This window comes from Heptranchias perlo, chromosome 3 (assembly GCF_035084215.1).
Source record: "Heptranchias perlo isolate sHepPer1 chromosome 3, sHepPer1.hap1, whole genome shotgun sequence".
NCBI lineage: Eukaryota > Metazoa > Chordata > Chondrichthyes > Hexanchiformes > Hexanchidae > Heptranchias > Heptranchias perlo.
Genome location: NC_090327.1, coordinates 47,366,041 through 47,380,054, shown reverse-complemented (window position 1 = coordinate 47,380,054; position 14,014 = coordinate 47,366,041). Strand labels below are relative to the sequence as shown.

At 46.2% G+C, this 14,014-nt stretch overlaps 1 protein-coding gene across 1 annotated transcript in view; it reads right to left on the bottom strand.

The window, feature by feature from the left end:
- The window catches only part of LOC137308149 (cyclic nucleotide-gated channel beta-3-like), a 194,398-nt gene that overhangs the window by 36,210 nt on the left and 144,174 nt on the right, over positions 1-14,014 (bottom strand). The window contains 1 exon segment of the mRNA XM_067977037.1: positions 6,764-6,910. Coding sequence (XP_067833138.1) covers positions 6,764-6,910 — 147 coding nt within the window.

The following is a 14,014-nucleotide window of genomic DNA, read 5'->3' as shown; positions in this document are numbered from 1 at the left end:
ACTCACATGCTGCAGATGTTGTCAGCATAATCGTCTTACTTGCTCCTCTCCCCACTCCACAACTCAACCTGTTTCCCTTTGTCAATGCAGTTACGCAAGAACACGCGGAGGCACTGTCCGAGGAGGAGGAGGAGGAGGAGGAGGAGGAGGAGGAGGAGGAGGAGGAGGAGGACACTGAAGCCACACCGTCACTTGATCTGACACTTGCTTCCACCAGCTCAGAGACTGACACTGCGCGTCCTTTAGAGGTTAGGTTAGAGGAGGGATCTGCACTTGATGAGACACCGGGCACAAGTGCACAGGAGCCGGGGTGGGGAGAACGGATACCACAGATGCCAGCTGGCCGGAGGACGAGGTCGCTCACTAGTTCTGCTGCAAAGGAGTCAGATGGGGTCTTCGATGGGCCAGGCTACAGAAGACGGCTGATCGGCGTACACCACCAAATGCTTGGGGCACTGGAAAACCTGCCAGAAAGCCTGAGCACAATGAGAAGGGGCATGGAGGAGTCCAGTTCCAACTTGGCACAGGGCTTTGCGCAGAGCTTGGAGCCCATCCATTCCAACATGGAACGGGTGGTCACCTCCATCAGCACACCTGTGGAACCCACCATGATACAGCGTCTGATGACTGATGACACAGCTTCCATTGCAGCACAAACACCTGCCAGCCAAGGTCTAACTGCTGCATTTGGAACTCAGACTGCTGCCTTGGAAGCTCAGACTGGTGCTACTGTGAGTCTGGGGACCTCTGTGGAACGGGGCTTCCAGGGTATCACAGCACTCCATCAATCTGTTCGCCAGCTGATCACCAGGATTGCTGAGGCGCTGCATTGGGAAAGTGGCAGTGGCACCATAGCAGTCGGATCTGCTGTCCTCTCTCAGGACAACAGCATTCCTGCTCCCACCCCTGCCACTCCGCCAGTACCCCTGTTGTTGCCGTTCGGCCAGCCAGGCCAGACTGCTGCAACCCATACTGAGATGGTGCAGTGTGAAGCCGGGCCCTCCCGGCCCAGAGCTGCTCGAGGTCATCCTCCAAGGCTATCTGCACGCTCCTCCATTGAAGGCCAGCAGCCCCCCACCACACATGCTCCAGCCAATGGGGGAGCACCTCGTTGGAGCACTAGGATAGGTAAAGGCACACGAACAACAGGCACTAAGGAAATGCACTAGGGAGAATAGTTCTGAGCTGTTTGCATAATTTCATTTATTCATTGATAAATGTGACTTTGAATTTGCATTTGGTGATTTTTATCTGTGCGATGAGCTGAGGGGGAAACCAATGTGCAATCTGATGAAGGGTGATTTGATTGTCTTGTGGGAGCGGAAAGGTGGGGAGTGTAGGACTGTTGGTGAGTTGGGGATGTAGTTGACATTATTGATAGCGGGCACGAATCAGGCGAGCACGCAGAGCCCTTGCAGACAAGGCGTGTGATTCCTGTTGCACTTCCTCCACTGGCTCCACCCCCTCCTCCTCCTCCTCAGCTTCTTCCTCCCCCTCCTCCTCAGCCTCTTCCTCCTCCTTCTCCACCTCCAGCTCAGGGTCTCCTCTGATCATTGGTGGCAAAGGCTGGTCCCTCACGATGGCGAGGTTGTGCAGCGTGCAGCATACCATCACAAATCTGCCCACCCGCTCAGGGGAGTACTGCGGGGCTCCTCCAGACCGGTCCAGGCACAGAAGCATTGTTTGAGGAGGCCTATGTGTGCTCCACGATGTTGCATGTGGCAGCATGGCTCTCATTAGAATCATAGAAGTTTACAACATGGAAACAGGCCCTTCGGCCCAACATGTCCATGTCGCCCAGTTTATACCACTAAGCTAGTCCCAATTGCCTGCACTTGGCCCATATCCCTCTATACCCATCTTACCCATGTAACTGTCCAAATGCTTTTTAAAAGACAAAATTGTACCCGCCTCTATTACTGCCTCTGGCAGCTCGTTCCAGACACTCACCACCCTTTGAGTGAAAAAATTGCCCCTCATTGTAGGCGTGTGCGTGGTATCTGACTGGTGTCATAAGCCATGACGTGAGGGGATAGCCCTTGTCGCCCAATAGCCAGCCTTTGATTTGCCAAGCCAGGTGAAACATAGCTGGCATGTTGGACTGCCACGTGATGAAGGCGTCATGACTGTTCCCAGGGTAGCGGGCATCGACCTCCATGATTTGATGCGTGTGGTCGCACACCAGCTGCACGTTCAGGGAGTGGAAGCCCTTTGAGTTGACCAAGACGGCTGAGTTGATATGCGGGGCACGCAGGGCAATGTGCGTGCAGTCAATGGCACCCAGCACGTGAGGAAGCCAGCAATGTGAGCGAACCCCCGTGCTCGCTCCTTCTGCTTGTCTCTGTCAAGAGGGAAGGTGATGAACCTGTTCCTCATCTGGTACAGTGCTTCTGTGACCTTCCTTATGCAGCACTGCGCTGCATATTGTGAGATGTTGCACATGTCGCCAGCAGAGGCCTGAAATGAACCTGAGCCGTAGAAATTCAGCGCCACGGTTACCTTCACAGCCACAGGCAATGCTGTCCTTGCCCTGCTCTGAGGCTGCAGTTGTGGCCGTACCATTTGACAGATCTCGGTCACGGCTTCCTTGGTGAACCTCAGTCATTGGATGCAATCCCCCTCGGTCATGTTGAGATAAGAGAATTGGTCCCGGAAGACCCTCTTGGATACGGCCTCTTGTTCAGTGCCCTGCGCCTCCTCATCCTCCCTCTCCTCGCAATTTAACCTGCTGTGCGTGACCTCTCGTCATGCTCCCAGTTGTGCTCAATGCCCAGTGGGAGCCCTAGCAGACCACCCATGGTTGTCAGGAATGTTGTTCAACCACAGTTGTAACTTTCTGAACCGTAAGGCAGTACCTGCCAAACCACTCTCAAATGTACTCTAGTAACTCCCAGTAAGTATAGGGAGCTTCAAAAAACACTTCCTCTTCTACCAGCAGCCAGAAGCAATAATCCAGCAACTAACCTGTAAATCCTCCATGGTCCCTTTAAATAGCACTGGTGGGGGTCCTCCTGGCACTCTAAGACACGTTCAGGTGTGCGTGGTTAAGACAGTGCGTTGAGTTGAGCGTTAAGGTCCGAAATGGTGTCTATCACTTTAAATCAGCGTTGCTAACACCTATACCAAGATGGCGTGCAGCGCATGTCACGCTGGAAATGTGCGTGCGCAACCAGGACGCCATCTTGGATGTTCGAGAGGCTGCGTAGCGCTGAAACAACGGCCGTTACACGGCCCAATGTAGCACCCATTGTGTGTAATTTTGGGCACTCTAATTTCAAAAGAACATTGGAGTCGGCTCAGAGAAGACTTACAAAGGTGATTTTGTGATTTAGGCTCTTAAATTATGAAGAGAGACTCGCAGAACTGTCTTGTTTTCATCATAGAGACTTGATTTATGTCTTTAAAATAATGAAAGGCAAAGCTAATCCTAGATAACTTAATTTAGAAAAAAATCGTAGACACAGAAGATAAAAATATAAATTAATATGCCTCAATCAAGACAACAGATTAGAGGATTTTTTTGTTATAGAATGTTGGATTATGGGTTAGATTTATGTGTATTCCTTAAAAAAGAGAGGGAGCTTCCCTGGCAGCTCAGTATATAAAAATGCATTGTCCAGTGACCAAATCCTGGGTTCCACTGCTGATCTGTGCTGAGTTACGTGATCCCAGCTGGGGAAACGGTAGAATGGTTTTTACCATTGCCTTTAGCATTCTTGGGTAGAGAGTGGAAATGCTTTTTCCCTATTTACTTTATAAAAACCGCTTGTAATTTTGAGCACCTCTATCAAATCTCTTCTTAACCTTCTTTGTTCTAATGAAAATAGTTTCAGTTCTCTAGTGTTCACTCATTTTCGTAAATCTCTTTTGCACTCTCCATGGCCTTGGCATCCTTCCTAAAGTGAAACAATCCAAAACTGGATGTATTACTCAAACAGCAGCCTAACCAATGATTTGTATAAGTTTAGAACTACCTCTTTGCTTTTGTATATACCCTTATTTATAAAACCTAAGATCTCATATGCTTATTTTACAGCTTTATCAACTTGTCCTCACACTTAAAAGATTTGTTTATGTGAACCACTAAATGTGTCTGCTTCTCTACTCCTTTTAAAGTTTTGCCATTTAGTGTACATGTCTTCTCCTTATTCTTCGAACTAGAATTTATCACCTCACATTTCTTTGCATTAAATTTCTTCTGACATCTCTCCGTCCAAATTGTTAACCTGTTTTTGACACAGTTAACCATGTTCCCTACTTTTATGTTTGGAAATTTTGACATTGTGCCCCTTATTCCCAATATATATATCTAAAAATGATATGGACCTGGGAATAAGGGGCACAATGTCAAAATATCTATCTATCTATATACATAAATATATATATATATATATATATAGAGAGAGGAGCAAACATCCCAACACTGCATTTCCTTTATCAATACACTCCATTATTTCCTCAAAGGTCTCTATTCAACTTGTCAGACATGATTTGCCTATTGCAAATCCTTGGTGGCTGCTATTAATTAATCTGTGCCTTTCTGGGTGAGTACTAATTTTATCTTGCATTACGGCCTCTGGAAACTTACTCACTGCTGGTATTAGGCTGATAAGTTACCTGGTTTATACCTTTCTCCCTTTTTGAACAAAGATGTTACATTGGCAGAAAAGAAAGAAAAGTGGCCATTACCAGGCCCTCTCCCTCCATCAGTGCTTTTCCCATTGCTGCCCCAGCATTGTCATCCCTGGGGTCTTACCTGGGGTCGGTGGGGCTGAGACGAGAAGGCAGTGAAATCAGTTGGTTTCTCGAACCCCCCCACCCAATCGTTATTTAAATCTGGCGGGATGGTCAAGGGATGGATGGCCAAGGACCCTGATGGTGGGGGACAGGGAGTTTTCCTATCGTCACTTTCAGGGACAAGAATCTGGTGGTAGGCCTCCCTGCCCATCTTCCTGCTCTTCCACCACTATACCACCCAATAGCTATATAGTGGAAGAAAATCCAGCGCCCAGTATCTCCACCATTCAACCTCCTTAAGAAGAATACCGTCTCTAATCAGACCTATCGTTTTTTAACTATTCTTTTACGTGTTTATAAAATCCTTTACTATTTCTCTTAATGTTAATTTAGCCTTTTAGGTCTCCTTATAGAATCATAGAATCATAGAAGTTACAACATGGAAACAGGCCCTTCGGCCCAACATGTCCATGTCGCCCAGTTTATACCACTAAGCTAGTCCCAATTGCCTGCACTTGGCCCATATCCCTCGATACTCATCTTACCCATGTAACTGTCCAAATGCTTTTTAAAAGACAAAATTGTACCCGCCTCTACTACTGCCTCTGGCAGCTCGTTCTTTGTTTACATTCTATATTTTCTATACAGTGTATTATTAGCTCCAGATTTGTCATGTAGCTGTTTTTTAAAGTCCCATTTTAACTTCTCTCCTCATCTAAGGACTCTGTCTTGTTTATACCCTAAAGATAGCCTATTTGAACATTTCCCATTGTTTGTACATTGTCTTATTTGCCACTTTATCTTTCCAGTTTATCTGGGCTACTTCCCTTTTTATCACATAGAAAATGGCTTTATTCAGCCAAATACCTTTATCTTTCCCTTCTCCTTTTCAGTTTTTAAATTGATCCTAATTATGTTGTAGTTGCTATTTCCTAAATGTTCCCCTACTCTTACATAACCTATTTACTGCACTTCATTCCCGAGAACTAGGTCCAGCACAGCCTCTTTCCTTGTTGGACTAAAAATATATAATGATGAAGATGTACATTATAATTTCAACAGCAGTGAGAGAGATATTGAGGTGTTAGTAGGAAATATATTGGAGGAGGAAGAAGGTGAAAGTGAAGCTCAGGGTCAAAAAGAACATAGAAGTTGTGCACCAGTGGATTCAGTCTAATTAGTTAAACTAGGGAAGTTGTTGGACATGCAAGTGCTGGCAGGAATGGAAAAGCTTGACTTGGGTTTTGCTGGCATTGAACAGAAGGAATTTCAACTCATCGACAGCCTGATGTTGGAGTGCCAATTGGATAATACTACAACAATCTTGAGGTCAGCGGTGAGGGCAAATAGGTACATCATATGGAATACATCATATGGAACCAAATGCAGGTGATGTGGGGAGATGACACATAAATGATGAATAGAAAGTCACCAAAGATGGATACCTGCTGCACACAAGAAATATGGGAAGAGAACCTTACGATGAGATGCCGTGACTGTGTTGGGACAGATAGCAGTGGTCACAAAGATGGATACCTTACTTCATGTGCCATGAAACAAGGGGCTATTTTCTCCACCTTGCGCCATGCTTCACCATGTGAATAAATATGAGGTTAAACCATATGTATAACAATATTAATGGCATTAACCAAGATAGAAATGTGAGGATGGCAGTGTAGCCAGATGAGACATGTGAAAGTGTATGTGGCACTAGGCTACATGTAGCTTGTGTATCTGTGTGGTCCACAACATGGCTTGTGACTTGGTTGTAAACTAAATGAAATGGCTGATTTCTTCTGTGTTTGACTCATAATTGTGTATCCAGCGTTTCATCTAAACTTGGTAATGGAAGAGGAAAGTGGAAAGGTGAGCTGTGATACCAGTAAAGGGGCCTCTTTTACATATATCATAGCAAACATAGGAACTGTGTGGTCCCTAGATTTAGATGTATAAGTTTGTTTTTCCAGTAGTTTAATTCTGCATAAAAACATTTGATCCTATTTTATTTTAAATATTTTTTGCTTACTTGGCCTTCTTTTTAAGGATCTTCTGGGAATCTGGATAATACACCAAAATTTCATTCAGAGTCGTCTTGTCCAAAATAAATAAGTTTGTGAATCCTGTGGCAATCACATTGGCAGTGCGTCGATTCCCTCCACCCCCAGCCAGAAGACTGCAATAATAAGAGAATCTGGTCAGTTCCAACTTTGTGCTTCATTCACCACTTATACATTTGTAATAGGAAAAAGAGTTGTTTATTTCATCAGGCAAATCAAATGTAATGGACTGAAGCAGCAGAATGGATGTAGTCAGGGATCTAAGCACATCAAATAACCTATAGCCAGTGTTTTGTAATAGAGGGTAGCAAACAATTGTGTCAATGACTTGAGCAGATCTTCCACTAGAATATACATTAGTTTACGGATAAATAACCAATTTACATGAAAAATCAATACCGGTGAATCGATGAGCAGGCACTAATGTGCAAGGCCACCAGTACTGAATAGAGACAGAGACTAAAATAACCTATTTGTAATGGGGCACGGGTACAAGAAATGACTAGTCTGATCAGGTGAGGTTGACACTACGGATTTAAGTAATAACTGGTCAATGCAACAACAACAACAACAATTTGCATTTATATAGCGCCTTTAACATAGTAAAACGTCCCAAGGCGCTTCACAGGAGCGTTATCAAACAAAATTTGACACCATGCCACATAAGGAGATATTAGGACAGGTCACCAAAAGTTTGGTCAAAGAGGTAGGTTTTAAGGAGCATCTTAAAGGAGGAGAGAGAGGTAGAGAGGCGGAGAGGTTTAGGGAGGGAATTCCAGAACTTAGGGCTTAGGCAGCTGAAGGCACGGCTGCCAATGGTGGAGCGATAAAAATCGGGGATGCGCAAGAGGCCAGAATTGGAGGAGCACAGATATCTCGGAAGGTTGTAGGACTGGAGGAGGTTACAGAAAAAGGGAGGGGCAAGGCCATGGAGGGATTTGAAAACAAGGAAGAGAATTTTAAAATTGATGTGTTGCTGGACTGGGAGCCAATGTAGGTCAGCGAGCACAGGGGTGATGGGTGAACGGGACTTGGTGCAAATTAGGATATGGGCAGCAGAGATTTGGATGAGCTCAAGTTTATGGAGGGAGGAAGATGGGAGGCCAGCCAGGAGAGCATTGAAATAGTCAAGTCTAGAGGTAACAAAGGCACGGATGAGGGTTTCAGCAGCAGATGAGCTGAGGCAGGGGCTGAGATGGGCAATGTTATGGAGGTGGAAGTAGACGGTCTTGGTGATGGAGCAGATATGTGGTCATAGGCTTATCTCAGGGTCAAATCGAACACCAAAATTGTGAAAGGTCTGGTTCAGCCTCAGACAGAGGCCAGGGAGAGAGGTGGAGTCAGTGGCTAGGGAACGGAGTTTGTGGAGGGGACCGAAGACAATGGTTTCCAATATTTAGTTGGAGGAAATTTCTTCTCATCCAGGACTGGATGTTGGACAAGCAGTCTGACAAATGAGAGACAGTGGAGGGGTCGAGAGAGGTGGCGGCGAGGTAGAGCTGGGTGTCATCAGCGTACATGTGGAAGCTGACGTGTTTTCAGATGATGTTGCCGAGGAGCAGCATGTAGATGAGAAATAGGAGGGGGCAGACGGGTCATGAGAAATGGTGAGATCAAATACTTAACCATGGGTATAGATGGGGTATTTAGGTGAAGGGCACTGAGCTCTTTCTTGCGTGTAGCCTTCTCCTTGTAAGCATATATAATAGGGTATGAGGTTAGTGAAAGATGATGTATGCTGCCCAGGTCACCAGCCACCTCTGGGAGTGTATAAATATGCATCTTGTTGATCCTTGTTACTTGCCACATTTAATGGCCCCTACAGTCAACACTTTTAATATGGCAACATTATATTGTGCCAACAATAACATGATGTGGAGATGCCGGTGATGGACTGGGGTTGACAATTGTAAACAATTTTACAACACCAAGTTATAGTCCAACAAATTTATTTTAAATTCCACAAGCTTTCGGAGGCTTCCTCCTTCGTCAGGTGAACGGTGTGGAAATGAAATTTTCGAATCCTTCGCATTTTAAAATCACAGAACAATGCCTGGTGATTACTGCCCCTTGCCAAGGCAATCACAGTGAACAGACAGAAAGGTGTCACCTAAAAAGGCCACCGAATATACAAACCCCCAAAAAAAAGGAGAGAGAGAGAGAGAGAGAAGGAAGACAGTCAATGACCCGTTATATTAAAAACAGATAACATTTGTTCGCTGGTGGGGTTACGTGCAGTGTGACATGAACCCAAGATCCCGGTTGAGGCCGTCCTCATGGGTGCGGAACTTGGCTATCAATTTCTGCTCAACGATTTTGCGTTGTCGTGTGTCTCGAAGGCCGCCTTGGAGTATGCTTACCCGAAGGTCGGTGGCTGAATGTCCATGACTGCTGAAGTGTTCCCCGACAGGGAGAGAACCCTCCTGTTTGGCGATTGTTGCGCGGTGTCCGTTCATCCGTTGTCGCAGCGTCTGCATGGTCTCGCCAATGTACCATGCTCCGGGGCATCCTTTCCTGCAACGTATGAGGTAGACAACGTTGGCCGAGTCACAGGAGTATGAACCGTGCACCTGGTGGGTGGTGTCCTCTCGTGTGATGGTGGTATCTGTGTCGATGATCTGGCATGTCTTGCAGAGGTTACAGTGGCAGGGTTGTGTGGTGTCGTGGACGCTGTTCTCCTGAAAGCTGGGTAATTTGCTGCAAACGATGGTTTGTTTGAGGTTGGGTGGCTGTTTAAAGGCGAGTAGTGGAGGTGTGGGGATGGCCATAGCGAGGTGTTCGTCATCATTGATGACATGTTGAAGGCTGCGGAGAACATGGCGTAGTTTCTCCGCTCCGGGGAAGTACTGGACGACGAAGGGTACTCTGTTGGTTGCGTCCCGTGTTAGTCTTCTGAGGAGGTCTACGCGATTTTTCGCTGTGGCCCGTCGGAACTGTCGATCGATGAGTCGAGCATCATATCCCGTTCTTACTAGGGCGTCTTTCAGCGTCTGTAGGTGTCCATCGCATTCCTCCTCGTCTGAGCAGACCCTGTGTATTCGCAGAGCCTGTCCATAGGGGATGGCCTCTTTGACGTGGTTAGGGTGGAAGCTGGAAAAGTGGAGCATCGTGAGGTTGTCTGTGGGCTTGCGGTAGAGTGAGGTGCTGAGGTGCCCGTCTTTGATGGAGACTCGTGTGTCCAAGAAAGAAACTGATTCTGAGGAGTAGTCCATGGTGAGCTTGATGGTGGGATGGAACTTGTTGATGTTATCGTGTAGTCTCTTTAGTGATTCCTCACCGTGGGTCCATAGAAAGAAAATGTCATCGATGTATCTGGTGTATAGTGTTGGTTGGAGGTCCTGTGCAGTGAAGAAGTCCTGCTCGAACTTGTGCATGAAAATGTTGGTGTATTGGGGTGCGAATTTGGTCCCCATGGCTGTTCCGTGTGTTTGGGTAAAGAACTGGTTATTGAAGGTGAAGACATTGTGATCCAGGATGAAGCGGATGAGTTGTAGGATGGCGTCTGGAGATTGGCTGTTGTTGGTGTTGAGTATTGATGCTGTCGCAGCGATGCCGTCATCGTGGGGGATACTGGTGTAGAGTGCCGAGACGTCCATCGTGGTGAGAAGTGTTCCTGGTTCAACAGGTCCGTGGGTACTGAGTTTTTGTAGAAAGTCTGTAGTGTCGCGACAGAAGCTGGGGGTTCCCTGCACGATGGGTTTCAGGATGCCCTCGATGTATCCAGAGAGGTTCTCACACAGGGTTCCGTTGCCTGATACGATAGGACGTCCGGGTGTGTAGACTTTCTACAAAAACTCAGTACCCACGGACCTGTTGAACCAGGAACACTTCTCACCACGATGGACGTCTCGGCACTCTACACCAGTATCCCTCACGATGACGGCATCGCTGCGACAGCATCAATACTCAACACCAACAACAGCTAATCTCCAGACGCCATTCTACAACTCATCCGCTTCATCCTGGATTCGCACCCCAATACGCCAACATTTTCATGCACAAGTTCGAGCAGGACTTCTTCACTGCACAGGACCTCCAACCAACACTATACACCAGATACATCGACGACATTTTCTTTCTATGGACCCACGGTGAGGAATCACTAAAGAGACTACACGATAACATCAACAAGTTCCATCCCACCATCAAGCTCACCATGGACTACTCCTCAGAATCAGTTTCTTTCTTGGACATACGAATCTCCATCAAAGACGGGCACCTCAGCACCTCACTCTACCGCAAGCCCACGGACAACCTCACGATGCTCCACTTTTCCAGCTTCCACCCTAACCACGTCAAAGAGGCCATCCCCTATGGACAGGCTCTGCGAATACACAGGGTCTGCTCAGACGAGGAGGAATGCGATGGACACCTACAGACGCTGAAAGACGCCCTAGTAAGAACGGGATATGATGCTCGACTCATCGATCGACAGTTCCGACGGGCCACAGCGAAAAATCGCGTAGACCTCCTCAGAAGACTAACACGGGACGCAACCAACAGAGTACCCTTCGTCGTCCAGTACTTCCCCGGAGCGGAGAAACTACGCCATGTTCTCCGCAGCCTTCAACATGTCATCAATGATGACGAACACCTCGCTATGGCCATCCCCACACCTCCACTACTTGCCTTTAAACAGCCACCCAACCTCAAACAAACCATCGTTCGCAGCAAATTACCCAGCCTTCAGGAGAACAGCGTCCACGACACCACACAACCCTGCCACGGTAACCTCTGCAAGACATGCCAGATCATCGACACAGATACCACCATCACACGAGAGGACACCACCCACCAGGTGCACGTTCATACTCCTGTGACTCGGCCAACGTTGTCTACCTCATACGTTGCAGGAAAGGATGCCCCAGAGCATGGTACATTGGTGAGACCATGCAGACGCTGCGACAACAGATGAACGGACACCGCGCAACAATCGCCAAACAGGAGGGTTCTCTCCCTGTCGGGGAACACTTCAGCAGTCATGGACATTCAGCCACCGACCTTCGGGTAAGCATACTCCAAGGCGGCCTTCGAGACACACGACAACGCAAAATCGTTGAGCAGAAATTGATAGCCAAGTTCCGCACCCATGAGGACGGCCTCAACCGGAATCTTGGGTTCATGTCACACTACACGTAACCCCACCAGCGAACAAATGTTATCTGTTTTTAATATAACGGGTCATTGACTGTCTTCCTTCTCTCTCTCTCCTTTTTTTTGGGGGTTTGTATATTCGGTGGCCTTTTTAGGTGACACCTTTCTTTCTGCTCACTGTGATTGCCTTGGCAACGGGCAGTAATCACCAGGCATTGTTCTGTGATTTTAAAATGCGAAGGATTCGAAAATTTCATTTCCACACCGTTCACCTGACGAAGGAGGAAGCCTCCGAAAGCTTGTGGAATTTAAAATAAATTTGTTGGACTATAACTTGGTGTTGTAAAATTGTTTACAACAATAACATGAACATTGCTGTTTATTTGGAAAAGTGAGCAGATGGAAAAGTGCAGTGCATTCTCCCTCTATGAAGGCACACCAGCTTTAGAGGAAACTGCAGTTAAAGATGCATTACAAGCCTACTTTTTAGAAGCCATATGTCAGCATACTTACCTTGACACCTCGTTTAGCCCAACACATTTCTTTACTTGCTCCCAGATTCAGGCCACAGGCATGACAGTATTCATTCGCTCTTTCACCACCATCCTTGCCGCTCTGGTGCTGCTCTTTCTTGCATGATAGCCCTTATCGCTAAAAAGAGGCCCCCTTCTCTGTAGGACCTCACTAAATGGGGTCGTTCACTCAACCCTGTCTACCTTTACCATTCCCCCCTCACCTTTAAGGGAGATCAGCAGCCTGATAATTCATCTGCTGACCCCTTGGCGCACCCAGCACATTATCTATTGAGCAAATATTTATTATAGGTACTATAGTGCAAGGGCAGTAGGGTGTACCGCAGGTGTGTGCAGCCCGAAGAACAGTGGTCCTGCTTTATCTGCACCTGTATGGCATGTGGTTTCAGATATTTCTGAAAGATGTGATAAGGCACTACACAAATGTAAGTTTTTTAGCTTTTTCTTTTGTTTGTTGACATTTCTTAGTCTCAAGGAGATGCCTAACTTCCTCACTCCATTTGTTAATGTTAAATTTATTATCTCAGTTTCCTCATCAAATCTACAGTTCCTTGACACTAAGGACAAGCAGATGACTGATTCTTAGGCTCCTGTGGAGGTGATAAGGGTTCTCTGGTTTAACTCACCACCTGATTTTCCTGCCCTGCCCAGAAGCTAATCATAGCAGTGGTCCCATGTTCTACACTACCACAGTTTGGCATGATAGGACAAAATGTACCATCTTATTATTGCTGTTTAAGCTGTGACCTAATTTTTATTTTACTCTTGTCTGATTAGGATCCAAAACAATTTTAATTCAGAGTAAGATGTCTTCCCCTTGGTGTTTTAAAACTTTTTCTGATCTTTAGGTGTATAATATAAGTGCAGGCCAATCTGTAGTAGTTCTTTCATGCTTTGCTTCTTTAATGAGCTGATTTATGCATTGCCTTGGCTCATTGCACTTTATGCATTTTCTCAACATCAGCTTTACTATCGCTGCAAGACAACAATTTATAACCTCTTTTGGGTGAGATTTGTCTTATTAGCTCTGTCCTTCTACCGAGTGCTGTTATGGAAATGCAATCAAGTTGTAGGGGTGTTGTGTCCTGTAGCAGTTTTATCACAGCATTCGTAAAGATTTAATTCAATTATTGAGGTCCTGGGATTATTCATTGGTATGAATTATTTGAAGCGTATGAAAATGTGAGTAACTAAGAATGAGTGTGAATGATTGAGAATGATAGCATCAGAGAGGGACTATAAAGTAGAGATGGAGCACGCATGAAAAAGTGTGGGAAGAAGACATTGTGGGAAAAAGAAAGTCAGAGGCAGACAGTTTTTGGGGGAGAGTGAGTGAGGAAAGGTGTGAATGAGTGTATCAGAAAATATGCCTTGGATCTTTGTGTTTGATGAATTTGATACTTCCTGCCATTTTGAGTTGCGTTCCACCATCACACCATTTTGGAGGAAAGGGAATTCCCTACAGGTGCACAATGCATGTAGCAAATTATGAACTGAAACACTGCAGGGGAGAGAGAGAGAGATTTGCTGATGAACCTGAAACTAAGAAAAGGGAACAACTGCAAATCCCTGCATCCATTGTAATCAACTAGG